The 13,742-nt window shown below is 34.6% G+C and overlaps 1 protein-coding gene across 1 annotated transcript in view; it reads right to left on the reverse strand.

Annotated features, from left to right (window-relative positions):
- Positions 1-1,016: 1,016 nt before the first annotated feature.
- Positions 1,017-13,742, reverse strand: part of LOC131077374 (polyubiquitin) — a 297,730-nt gene continuing 285,004 nt past the window's right edge. The window contains exon 4 of the mRNA XM_059219876.1: positions 1,017-1,965. Within this exon, the coding sequence (XP_059075859.1) occupies positions 1,096-1,965 (870 nt within the window). The 3' untranslated portion in view covers positions 1,017-1,095. The remainder of the gene's footprint in view (positions 1,966-13,742) is intronic.

A 13,742-nucleotide genomic window follows, 5' to 3' on the forward strand; every position in this document is an offset into this window, starting at 1 on the left:
AGGCCAAGGTTTGCAGTAATGTTCATCGCCAAGTCTCATAAATATGTAAATCCAATCTTACCTCAATCTCCTACCATAACATGGCAAATTTCTCCAATTTTTCTCAAGCATTACCAGACCATGGGCGTGCATTCATTTTGCAGGGATGCGTAAATGGCTTTATCTCATAAGCATATATCTCACAGATTTACATCGAGAAACACATACGGTCAACCAATCACTACGAAATTTCCTGTAACGTATGAATACAGAGATTTTCCAAATTTTGCCCGTTCTCTCCCCTTATATTTATGCTACAATCCAACAGTTACAAACAACCCTAGATTCTGTTTTGAACAATTGTTTCAAAAGAATATTTGCAATTGAATGATAAGTAATCTTAAAAAGCAACCAGATTCAAGAAAAAGAATTTGATTTTGTTGCTCCTTATTCCCAAACATGTTGCCATATTTTTCTTCAAAATAATATCTTATATTTCTAAGCCATGTATAGATAAATCTAAAACTTCAGATGTTTCATTCCACATTTTTTTCAACTTTTGCGTTTGTTGATACAAGAAACCCCCAATTGAATAAATCCATATTTAATTTGTCATTTAGAATGCAGAGCGAAATGGCACAACAGATACGGATAATTTATTTCTCAAGCATACTATCATTTATTTCTGTTATTTCTCAAGCATACAAATTAGATTGCAAGAATGTACAAATGGCTCTATCTAGAGGGGCATACTGATCAAACACCAAAAAGTTTCCTGTAACACCTGAAACTTATCCCTTCCTCTCCTCTTGTTGATGTTTAGGGTTCATTCCAACAGCCCAAACAATCCTTGTTCTGTTTCAAAAATTTGTTTCCAGAAAATAATTACAATTGAACTACAAGTTATCTTAAAATGCAAATGGCCAAAAAGCAAGATTTTTATTTAAATAAAAAGCTGGAATACTTATACGAGAATTGCAAAGAAAACAGAAATTAAAACCCTTGATTGATCTGACATTTAGAAAAGCAGGGGCAAATGGCAAAAGAGATACAAATTTATTTATTTAAATAAAAAGTTCGAATACATATTTGAGAGCTACGGATAAAACAGAGAATTTAAAACCCTCCGCGCAAGCGCAGGACAAGGTGAAGTGTAGCTTCCTTCTGTATGTTGTAATCAGCCAGAGTTCGGCCATCCTCCAGCTGCTTCCCAGCAAAGATGAGTCGCTGTTGATCAGGAGGAATGCCCTCCTTATCTTGGATTTTCGCCTTCACATTGTCAATGGTGTCGGAGCTCTCTACTTCCAAAGTGATGGTTTTGCCGGTGAGGGTTTTGACAAAGATCTGCATACCACCACGCAGGCGAAGCACAAGGTGAAGAGTGGACTCCTTCTGGATATTGTAGTCCGCAAGGGTTCTGCCATCTTCCAGTTGTTTACCGGCGAAGATCAGGCGTTGCTGATCTGGGGGAATTCCCTCCTTGTCTTGAATCTTAGCCTTCACATTGTCAATGGTATCAGAGCTCTCCACCTCCAGAGTAATGGTCTTGCCTGTCAATGTTTTGACAAAGATTTGCATTCCTCCCCTCAAACGGAGAACCAGGTGAAGGGTGGACTCCTTCTGGATGTTGTAGTCGGCGAGGGTTCTGCCGTCTTCCAGCTGCTTGCCAGCGAAGATCAGGCGTTGCTGATCTGGAGGAATTCCCTCCTTGTCTTGGATTTTGGCCTTGACATTGTCAATGGTGTCAGAACTCTCCACCTCCAGAGTGATAGTCTTGCCTGTGAGGGTTTTGACAAAAATCTGCATTCCCCCCCTGAGACGGAGAACCAGGTGGAGGGTCGACTCCTTCTGGATGTTATAATCGGCAAGGGTTCTGCCGTCCTCGAGCTGCTTGCCGGCAAAGATGAGGCGCTGCTGGTCAGGAGGGATTCCCTCCTTGTCCTGGATCTTCGCTTTCACATTGTCGATGGTATCAGAGCTTTCCACCTCCAGAGTGATGGTCTTGCCCGTCAAAGTCTTCACGAAAATCTGCATGTTGTATTTCTTACTTGAACACAAAAACTGCAAATCAAAGCCTTCACAGAGATGGATCTAGAGAAATAAGCGTCCTACTTAGGGATCTATTCAGCGTTGCTTAATAAAAGCCTATATCAAGATGTAAATGAGAAAACCCAGGAAGCCTATTTATAGTCTCCATTAAAGGTGTCGGCGGTGTCGCTTCGGAGAAGGCGCTGGTCAAATCCAGAGCGTTCTGGGTGGAATATTGAAGTCTGGAAATTGGGACAGTCAAATGTGGACAACTTTCAATCGGAGGTTTTAGAAAGGAGTTTGATTCCGAGTTTTGTTTATTTTTCAGTTTTTAATTTTTTAATTTTTAAAATATAGAATATAATATTAATGATGTTGAATGTCGAGTCTTACACAATAGATTTTTGGATGGAATCATGTTTAAAACAATTAGCTGTTGAATATCTAATAGCAATGGTATCTTTGTGTTCAATGGGTACATCAAAAAGTGTGAAAGGTCAATTAGGAAAAAAATTGATATATTTTTTTTTGCATACATTTGTACAATAAATGAGGATAGGCCATTTAGCAAATGATGTTGATTGTGCAACAAAGGTCTCAATAGTAAGAGATAAAGGAGGTGATAGAGATAAGTAATATAGAGAGAGAGGAGGGAGAGATATGAATAGAGATAGTGAGAGGGATAAAGATGGGGAGGGGAAATTGTGTGTGTGTGTGTGTGTGTGTGTGTGTGAGAGAGAGAGAGAGAGAGAGAGAGAGAGAGAGAGAGAGAAACAAGGAGAGTGTGAGGGAGATATAGAGATAAAGATAGGGAGGGAGAAGTAGGGAGTCTATGATATATATATATATATATATATATATATAGAGAGAGAGAGAGAGAGAGAGAGAGAGAGAGAGAGAGAGAGTTATGGGGACAAATAATGAGATAGAATTAGGGGAGAGATAGAGAGGAAGATGGAGATGGAGAGAGAGGGGGAGAAAGGAGAGATAAATATATAACTTCCTATTTCTATCTTTCTATCCCTCCATCTCTCCCTCTTTTTGTCTCTCCCTCTTTTTGCCTTTCCCTCTTTTTGTCTCTCCATCTTTCTATCATTATTTCTCTTTATCTTGAGCTCCTCTCTCCTCTCTATGTCTATATTTTTTAATGTTCTTTCTCTCTCTTCTTATTTATCTCTTTCTTTACTTTTATCTCTCTCTTATCTCTCTTTATATATCTTTGTCTCTCTTGCCTCTCAAGTCTCATCTCTATCTCTTTCTTTCTCTCTCTTCCTCTATCCATATCAATCTCTTTCTTTATTCTTCTATCTTCCTCTATCACTCTACCATTCTATATATTAGTATTTGCTCTCGGTCTATTTTTCTATATGTCTTTGTCACATCTCTATCTCTCTATTCATTTTCTTTACCTTATCTCAATCTCTCTCTTCATTCTTCCCCTCTTTCTCTCTTTTTGTTTGTCTATACATCTCCCTCTATCTTTATATTAAATAATATGTATTATATAAATTAACTGAAAATTATACTATATAAAATAATATATATTTAACTTAATCTATATTTTATATATAAAATAAGCATATAAGTAATGATATATATAATACAAATTTATATATCATAATATTCTATTTTTAAATATATTAAATTATTTAAATTATATTATAATATAATTATGCTAAATATTTTTATATTTTAAAAAACTAAAACTAAATAACAAGTATATTTTATATTTTATATTATATCTAATTTTATTGGATAATACTATATTAGAAATATTCATCATTGGCACTTCTTCCACTAACATTATTATGAGGCCACTTGGAATTGAAAATTAAGTTAAGAAAGTCTCTTATGTTAGTGCTTCCCCTTCCTTATTCTTTGGACATGGTGAGTGATTAGCAACTTGAAGTGAAATAGACACAATCAAGTTTTATTCTTCCATGTAAGCCAACCATTTTAATTATGTGAAATTGTCATCCTCATACCGAGGAAATCACCTCCATGCTAAAAGTTTCCATCATCATGTGATGACAAATGTATTTTTTGTTATCGTGTACAAGCTAATTTCTTCTAATGTATCTACCATCTATCCTCCATATTTCAAAGTTTTGATTAGTCATGAAGATATTTTAGCTTTCATTAAGGCAAATAATGGTGCAAGTGAAAATATTTTGCCCCCCTTAAATGAAACTAACGACACAAGGACAAATATGAGAAGGAAAAATAACATCACAAATTAACCCATCTTGTCAAAGATGAATTCTATTATATTGTCCTTCAATTCAATTGTTAGTCATTGATCCAACAAGTTAAATCGACTAGTTTCATGAACGTAACTATTTCATTTAAATCGCTCATCATTCAAATCTAATGTTTAGTTCGAAAGCTTTATCTCATTGTTATATCTTATCTAGCTAGGTGTATTTAAGATACATATACTAGTTGATAAGATTTAATATTAATCATAAAATTTATTTTAAGAGATTTTTATTAATTTGTTATTTCATTACAATTTTTTGTGTTCATTGTAGTTACATCTATTCACATAATTGAGTTAGTGCAATAGTGAAATGTGCATATCCATGACATTTTTTTTTCTATTTTGGTGGAATGTTTTTAATACAGTTACATATTGATAAGTGGTGTATTTTTTTGCTAAGCTTGACACATGACTCAATCCCTATACTTATTTGCATACATTTATCATTTATTAGCTACTTCTCATTTAGTTTTATGCCCACCTTATGGAATGCTTTTACAATAATTACATATTGATAAATGGCACTCTTGTGCTAAGATTTAGATAATGGATTAACCTCTATCCACACACATTCTCTCCATTCTTACACTTATTCTAACATATTCATCATGTACTAGCCATTTACCCATCTTTATCACCAATTATTTCCATACATTCACTTGTGTCATGAAATTACCATTTTTACCTTAAGATTCATTTTTAAGTGGCTCAAGATTGACAACCTCTAGGTATGCAAAAATGAACCCCAAATTCAAATCTTCAAATTTACATTCTAGATTTCCTTCTAGCCATCAAGAGCTCCAACTTAACAAAAAGATATGCAATATGTTGTTATGTTTTGGTATTTACAAATATTCAATTTGTCATTAGTACATGTATCTAGATTTTTGGGACTAGAAAGAACATACAAAGCACATCACATTTCTAAAGAGAGAAAATAGATTACATAAACATATAGGTCACTTGTATTTCTATGCATGACGTCTTCAATATTTCTTTTGATTGTTAATTTAACCCATAAATAGGTTGAACTATGAGACCTTGCTTACTTATGCACTTGACAATCTCATTATAAGTGTTCTTAAGTACTAGTTTCACATGTTTAGCTATTAGGAAGGTGAAGATGAACTATTTTGCTAAAACATATTTCTATCAAATCATTTCCATGTGAAATAATTCAATCTAACACATCAAGTTAAATATGTGACAATTAGGGTCAAACTTGTGAAACTTGAGATCAAGGCATAGAGACTCTATAACTTGTATGTGTTGATTTACCATCATACTAACACACAATAAAAATTGAGTTGAATCAAACTAAAAATACCTTCTAGATGGATCCAAACAACATGTTATAGGTTCTATTATGGTAGACTAGAACCCTAATTTACATGTGGATCATTTCAAATCAGCCTATAAAACTAAATAAAAAAATGGATTCACAAATTATAATCGGTTTCTCTAAATCTAGGTGTGAAAAATCAAAATCTAATAACCAACATTCAAATCTAACCATTAATTCTCTTGCATTACACCACATTAAGAAAATGAACTTAATAGAAACACCTCTTCTTTTCTTGCACATGTAAGCCAATACCATGGAACTCACACAATTAAGTAAATAAGACACACAAAAATAATATAGCAGATCACAACAAATAGAAGTGTAGAGAATATGTCTAATAGTGATCCTAGACACTTGTAAAATGTCTTCTACACTCACAATATAGCTACCATATCTTTTAAGAAATTTATAAGATTTGAGTGAGTGTAAAGATTAAAGTACATAAGATATCTATAAGGGTACATTGGGTGCTTAAAATTCCTCATGAATATTTTGAGCTTTCTTGTTGTTTACATGATAGAATTTGTTCTTATATAGTTCCACACAACTATGTGAATATTTAGAACTTTATTTGTGGAATAATCCCTTTTAATGTCACATAACATATTCTTATAGTTTCCTCAAATGTGTGAATGCCCATAGTGCCCATTGTTTGGGAGTTTATCATTAGAGAATGTTATAGGCGAAGGAAATAAGACTTTTAAATATATTTTCCATTAATATCACGCATGAAGCTCTCAAATTCTAAGAAAGGTGTATCTAATATTCCTTCTTCAACTTGTGCCTCTTAAAATAGTATGCACATTAATTGTTTCACGTGATGTTGAATGGGGTTGGTATAGATTTTTAAAAATTGATAACAAGGACGAAGGAAAATACTCTATCAATTAGATTTTAGATCTTGTGTTTTAATCCTACACCGTTTTTACATATCATTCCCATTAACTCTATAATATTGACAAAACACTTTAGCATCACATCTCTTAGAAACATATATAGATCAATGTCTATTGGGTGAATAGGTGGTAAAGTATTCATATTATCCCCTAAACAATGTTGTGAAACCATATTATTGGAACTATGAATCCTTGTAAAATTATTTGGCAATTTGGAATTTATGGGGATGACATTACAGGCCATAGAACTATAGGAGTTCATAGAGAACTCAACTCGCCTCAAGATCACTTGCAAAACAAAATTAAACTTTTATAAGAGAGTATGGAAATATTATTGTTCTTGATTATGGATGCCAAAGACTGGTTACAAATGACATATGAGGCCTTGCTTATAGAGGCAAGGTTGATATTTAGGACTAGACATGATCATGACAAGTATCTTAATCCTATGACATGAGACAAATAAAGATATGATAAGATTACATGACAAGTATCTTAATCCTATGACACGAAACAAATAAAGATATGATAAGATTACATGACAAGTAAGACCTTCTAAAAATATTATTAGGTCCCTAAGTAAACTAACATATCAATATGTGTCAAAAGGGTATAACTAGTATCTAGTTAGAAAATTTACCTTGTTCACACTATAGAGGAGGAAACTAGATAGGAAACACCCTTGTTCACACCAATGCCCCCCATAAGTGAAAATTAAGGAGAATATAAATAAATACAAATTATGCAAATCATGATGATGATTATGGATCTTGATTACTAGGTCATGTTAGGAACCATTTATAATTTAATCTCTCACAAATTTAGGAAAAAAGAGAAAACCAAATGGGATAAAAATCCTCACCAAAAGAGAAAATTCATACAAGAAAAATTATGCAAGTGATGAGTGGAGGTTTGATGCAGGAGCTTCTAGGGTGTAAGAGTAATCTTGCATTACCACTTGATGAAGGGAACTCCCCTTACAAACCCAAATACAACAAAAATAGAGAAATCAAAAGAAAATGCAAGAAAGGAAACACTTTCTTTCTATTATCCAAATGAAATGAAACTACAACATTCAAAAAATAACATGCTACAACCACATGGGCTTTCTCATTACAATAATCTGCAAGCCAGAGCCACAATATGCACTACTGGAATGGTGTTTTGTAACCCCTATTCACATTCTTTATTTAGAATGTATAACAACCTTATAATTTTTTAGAAAGTGAAATCCAAAATGGAGTTGAAAGACTAGTTGACCACTTTCCCACTTAATAAAATATTTTATTAGATTTTTGGTAGTCAAAATTTTGGAAAATATTTTATTTTTGGTAGTCAAAATTTTGGGAGCCATAACTTTAAAATTGATCCTCAAATCTTCAACATTGTATATTATTAGAGAGATTGTGAGCATACGTACAATGTTAAAGTGTGCTAATGCCAACTTTTGTCAACTTTCGAGCCCATCTAAGGCCTCTAACACCCTCAAAATTGCATTCAAAGTTATCTTGGAGAAACTCTCTAGAAGACTTGAAATATCTCTTAAATGCCACAATATATCAAAATGATTCTTTCACCATTGACTTCATTTCACCATTCAGGAGGTTCATGTAAGATTTTACGCATATTTGAAAACTTACTAAAAATAGTAACCTACCAAAAATATCCCTTATTAATAAAACTAAACGATATTTTTACGTGATGGAAGATTACTCTTACACCTTGGATGCTGCTACATCAGGCACTCAGGGTAATTTGAGAAGTGACCTTGTTACATCTCAGCTGTTCATAGGAAATCCAAGATAGTCAACCTTTGCCTTAGATAGCAATGACAAATCTTCAAGAAGTCTTCCTTTCCATTTAACCAGGCACTCTTCATATTGCCTATTTCTTGTGCTTCTACCCACATGGCTATCCAAGATGTTTTCTATCTCCTCCTTTACTAGATTCAATGCTAGAATATTCGGTTGTGCTTTTTTTGTTTCATCTTCAATACCTCCTTCATGATACTCTGTTAAATCTAAAATATTAAACACAAGTGAAATGTTAATTCACTAACTCATTTGGGTGCATTTTTCAACGAACTATGGGATTTCTTTCGTTTTGTTGGATCTTACAAGGCAATTTGTGTCAATTTTTATTTTTATTTTAATATTGCTCGACATTTGTTGGAATTCCGATGAAACTAGTTGTCGTCAAAATCTTGCCCGACGTTCGTTGGAATTCTGACAAAAAATAGGAAAGTGAAAAAGTGAAAAAAAAAACCGCGCACGAATAGTGTTTTCCATACTTGCGACATCTTTTTGTGAAGGTTATAGATCGAATTTTCCATAGCTCGATTTTCTTGCCTGTTAAGAAAAATCATGTCAGATAATATCAGCGAAGAACAAAATAAGGAGACAATTGCTAGATTGTGGTCTAGTTTGAAAGGAAAAGGTGATGGGAAATGTTTTGTCCATGCAAAAATTGTAACGGCTTAAAAATTAGAAGATTTTTAATCACAACAACTGAGAAACATTGTAGGCAGCATTGTCACATTGAAGGGGGGCATGATTATCGTCCATTGGTAAGTTGTTCATTATATGTGTTTATATTGATTGCATTTGTAAATGTTTATATCGTTTTACCAATTTATATACATAAAAAATCACTTGTCAATGAGATCATGATCATGGTTTATTTATGTTGATTTTTTTTATATAGGTGGGGCGCCCTAGGGCACATGATATGGACTACCACGACTCGAAGAATGTGGTTTTCCAAGTAGAGGAACATGGAGGTGTAAATATCGAAGTTGAAGATAATGATCCTATGGAAGAAGATGATCATGCGCTAGAAAACACAGTTGAAGATGATGGTACAAATACATTGATCCATGACACATTTAGTACTGGCGCAGTTGATCATGATGATCAAGATGACTTTGATGTTGTTCATGATTTACCTATACTTGAGAAGGCATACAAGCCCCTTTACGAAGGCTCCCAAACAACTCTTCTCTCTACTATATTGTTGTTGGTGAACTTGAAGGTTATGAATGCTTTATCCAACATAACAATCTCACGTATGTTAAGGTATGTCATATATGTCATCTTTTTTCATCTTTTTTTGTTGTTATTTCATCACTAGTAAATAAAAGGTGAAATATGTACCATTAATATTCTTTATATTAACAATTTATTTTTTTGTTCTAGATTGATAGGTGATTTTTTGTTACCACCATCAAATTTTCTACCTCGCTTATATCGAGAATTATCTGCCATTATGAAAGATATTGGAATGGAGTATCAAGCAATAGATGCATGTCTCAATGATCATATTATATATCATAAATAACATGAATTTGCAACAGAATGCCCTGAATGTCATATCAGTAGATATCAAACAGATCAACTAACAAAAAAGGTGTCTCACAAGGTTCTTCGTTATATTCCTATGATTCCACATTTGCAACGATTATTTAGGTGCGGAAACTTGGAGCAATTTATGGATTACCATGCACGCAATAGAAGTTGAGATGACATTCTTCGAATGCCTGTAGATGGTTCTACATTTATAGACATAGATGAAAAATGGCCACACTTTAAAGAAGAACCTCGTAATCTCAGGCTTTCATTGGCAACAGACAGTGTTAATCCATTTGGAGAGTTGAGATCTATTTACTCGGTGTGGCCTATTTTTGTTATCAACAATAGCATTCCTTCATGGATGTCAATAAAGAGGGAGCACATAATGTTGGCAATGATTTTTCTAGGTATTTTTTTCATTTTATAGTCGGCTAAGTGCACAAAGATGGTGGTCAAAAAGGGGGGTATAAGTGGACACTTTTTTTTTGAAATCAGGTGAACCTGAACTGGGAGGCAAAATTTGAAAGTCATCCACTCAGGATATGAAGATAATAAAAGAACAAAGATTTTAGTACTTTGAATCTAGTTTCCAAACTACTACAAAATTTCAAAATTGGATAAGATTAAGGGGGTCAAATCCTTTGCACACGAAAAACTGACCCTGATTTTTCTTTAAAACATAACATAGTGTCTAACGTGCGCATCAAAAAATTCATAGTTAGATTTAGTATTTTGACAAATACTTTGGCAGAAAGATAGTTAAGAGCGAGCACTAGAAGATGTGTATTTTTATGTAATTTTTTGTTGAGTATTTTTTTTTTAATGTTTTTTCCAATCGAGCACATCCTGAAAATTAGGTACCTGTTCATGCACGAAGCATAAGTTGCACTAAACAAATCAAAAATACAATTTTTTTAAAAAAATTGTGAACAATCAAGTGCACTACAATAATATATAAAGTTTTTTAAATTTGGATAATTATATCAAAAGTTATTCAAGAAATGGCGCACCTATGTCTGTGAGAACAATTGAGACACTGGTAAAAGAAATTCAATAATAATATGTTATTGTTGTTCAAATTGAAAAAAAAATTATATGGTTAGAAAGCTCAGAAGATGGGTGAAAATATGGTGGCAATTTTAGAAATACCCACTTGATGAAGTGTAAACCTGATGATGACAAAGTTGATAAAATAAAACACGTCAAAAATGAGAGAAATGGAGGGAAATCAAACATCCAAACCGTAGCTTTGTCATCCAGGCCTATTTCCAAGCCTAAACAGTTAAAAGCGCATACAGGGTACTTATGGTTTAAAAAGTGCGTATGGGGTACTTATGGTGTAAGAAGTGCATACACACTCTTTTTACTATAAACAGTGCATACGCGCTCTTTTTACTATAAATAACACATACGTGCTATTGTATAATATGATATTGTATATTTAATATGTGTATATATATAATATGTCTATATACATATAATATATAATATTTATATATATGTATATAATAAGATATAATATATTAAGTATATATATACACATGTAAGTGTATTTTCTCCCCCTCTCAAATGCATACAAGGTGCCTCTCTCTCTCTCTCCTTCTCCCTTCCTCCATACCCCACCCCTCTCTCTCTCCCTCCCTCTCTCCCCTTCTCCCTTCCTCCATACCTCATCCCTCCCTCTCTCCCCTTCTCCCTTCCTCCATACCCCATCCCTCTTTGTCTTCTTCTCTCCCTCCCTCCCTCCATACCCCACTACAACTGTGTCTGCACTTCTATAGAAGTAAGTGAATTTATTTCTTGTCTACAACTTCCTCTTTGATTTTTATCATGTATGCTCTCCTAAGAAAATTGATTGATGGATTTGTGTGTGTATATTGAATAGGAGGAATAGGGTTTGAAATTGAACCAAGGGTGCATTACTGTGACAAACAAGGAAACCTGCAGCAATATTCTTCTCGAATTTGTTTTTAATGAGCTGAGCAGATGTGGAAAATAGTGTCAACAAAGCAACATGATGAGTCAGAGTACCTGCAATATGTTTTTCAGAAGGAAACAACCAGTAGGAAGAAAAATTAAAGTTTGTTGTATGCATGGCAGTGGTAGTATATGATGATCATCACTTGTCAAACAACTTGGAACGATACATACCCATGAAAGAAATCAAGTGTGTAATTCCTATAGTCACAATCAAGATCAGTCCTATAACCTTGCAAATTTAATAGCATCATATGTTTTAGAACTTAGGTAGTACTCTTAGGGTTAGGTCAAGCTCTTACACTTGCTTTTTAGCGAAGCCTCATTGTTTGTTTGCTTGGAGTCTTGTTGTATGATGTTCTATTCATAACTTTAAATTTAATATATCATTTTATTAGCCCACCCCTTAGGTGTCATTAGAGGTCGTATTGTTTCCTAAGAGGTCATATGGTGTCCCGTGACCCCTTAGGACACCATATGACCCCTTAAGACACCATATGACCAATAACAACACCATATGGTGTCCTAAGGGGTCATAGGATTCCATATGACCCCTCGGGACACCAATGACCCATAACAACACCATATGGTGTTCTAAAGGGTCATATGGTGTTCTATGACCCCTTAGGACACTATTTGGTGTTGTATAGGTCCTATGGTGTGCTAAGGGATAATATAGTGGCATATGACCCCTTAGATGTTGTTAGCGGTCATATTGTGTTCTAAGGGTCATAATGTGTCCTGGATTCGATCTCTCTTCCTCTCCCTCCCCCCCCCCCCCCCACTCTCTCTCTCTCTCTCTCTCTCTCTCTCTCTCTCTCTCTCTCTCTCTCTCTCTCTTCCTCCATACCCCATCCCTCTCTCGCTCGCTCTCTCCCCTTCTCCCTTCCTCCATACCCCATCCCTCTTTCTCTTCTTCTCTCCCTCCCTCTTTCTCTTCTTTTGTAATTCCTATAGTCACAATTGAGATCAGTCCTATAACCTTGTAAATTTAATAGCATCATATGTTTTAGAACTTAGGCAGTACTCTTAGGGTTAGGTCAAGCTCTTACACTTGCTTTTTAGTGAAGCCTTGTTGTTTGTTCGCTTGGAGTCTCTCTTAAGTTGACAATGGTATAGCTTAACTATATCAAAACTAAACTATTGATGTTCTATTGTATTATGTTCTATTGTATGATGTTTTATTCATAACTTCAAATTTAATAGATCATTTTATTAGCCTGCCATATGACCCCTTAGGTGTCATTAGAGGTCATATTGTTTCCTAAGAGGTCATATGGTGTCCTGTGACCCCTTAGGACACCATATGACCCCTTAAGACACCATACAACACATAACAACACCATATGGTGTCCTAAGGGGTCATAGGATGCCATATGACCCCTTGGGACAACAATGACCCATAACAACACCATATAGTGTTCTAAAGGGTCATATGGTGTTCAATGACCCCTTAGGACACTATTTGGTGTAATTATAGGTCCTATGGTGTGCTAAGGGATAATATAGTGTCATATGACCCCTTAGGACACCCTATGACCCCTTAGATGTTGTTAGGGGTCATATTATGTTCTAAGGGTCATATTGTGTCCTGGATTCAATCTCTCTCCCTCTCCCTCCCCCTCCTTCCTCTCTTTCTCTCTCTCTATACCCCATCCCTCTTTCTCTTCTTCTTCTTCTCTCTCTCTCTCTCTCTCTCTCTCTCTCTCTACCCCATCCCTCTTTCTCTTCTTCTCTCCCTCCCTCTTTCTCTTCTTATGTAATTCGTATAAGCCCACCATATGACCCCTTAGGTATTATTAGAGGTTGTATTGTTTCGTAAGAGGTCATATGGTGTCCTGTGACCCCTTAGGACACCATATGACCCCTTAAGACACCATACGACACATAACAACACCATATGGTGTCCT

The sequence above is a fragment of the Cryptomeria japonica genome, chromosome 4 (genome assembly GCF_030272615.1).
Source record: "Cryptomeria japonica chromosome 4, Sugi_1.0, whole genome shotgun sequence".
In the NCBI taxonomy this organism is placed as follows: Eukaryota; Viridiplantae; Streptophyta; class Pinopsida; order Cupressales; family Cupressaceae; genus Cryptomeria; species Cryptomeria japonica.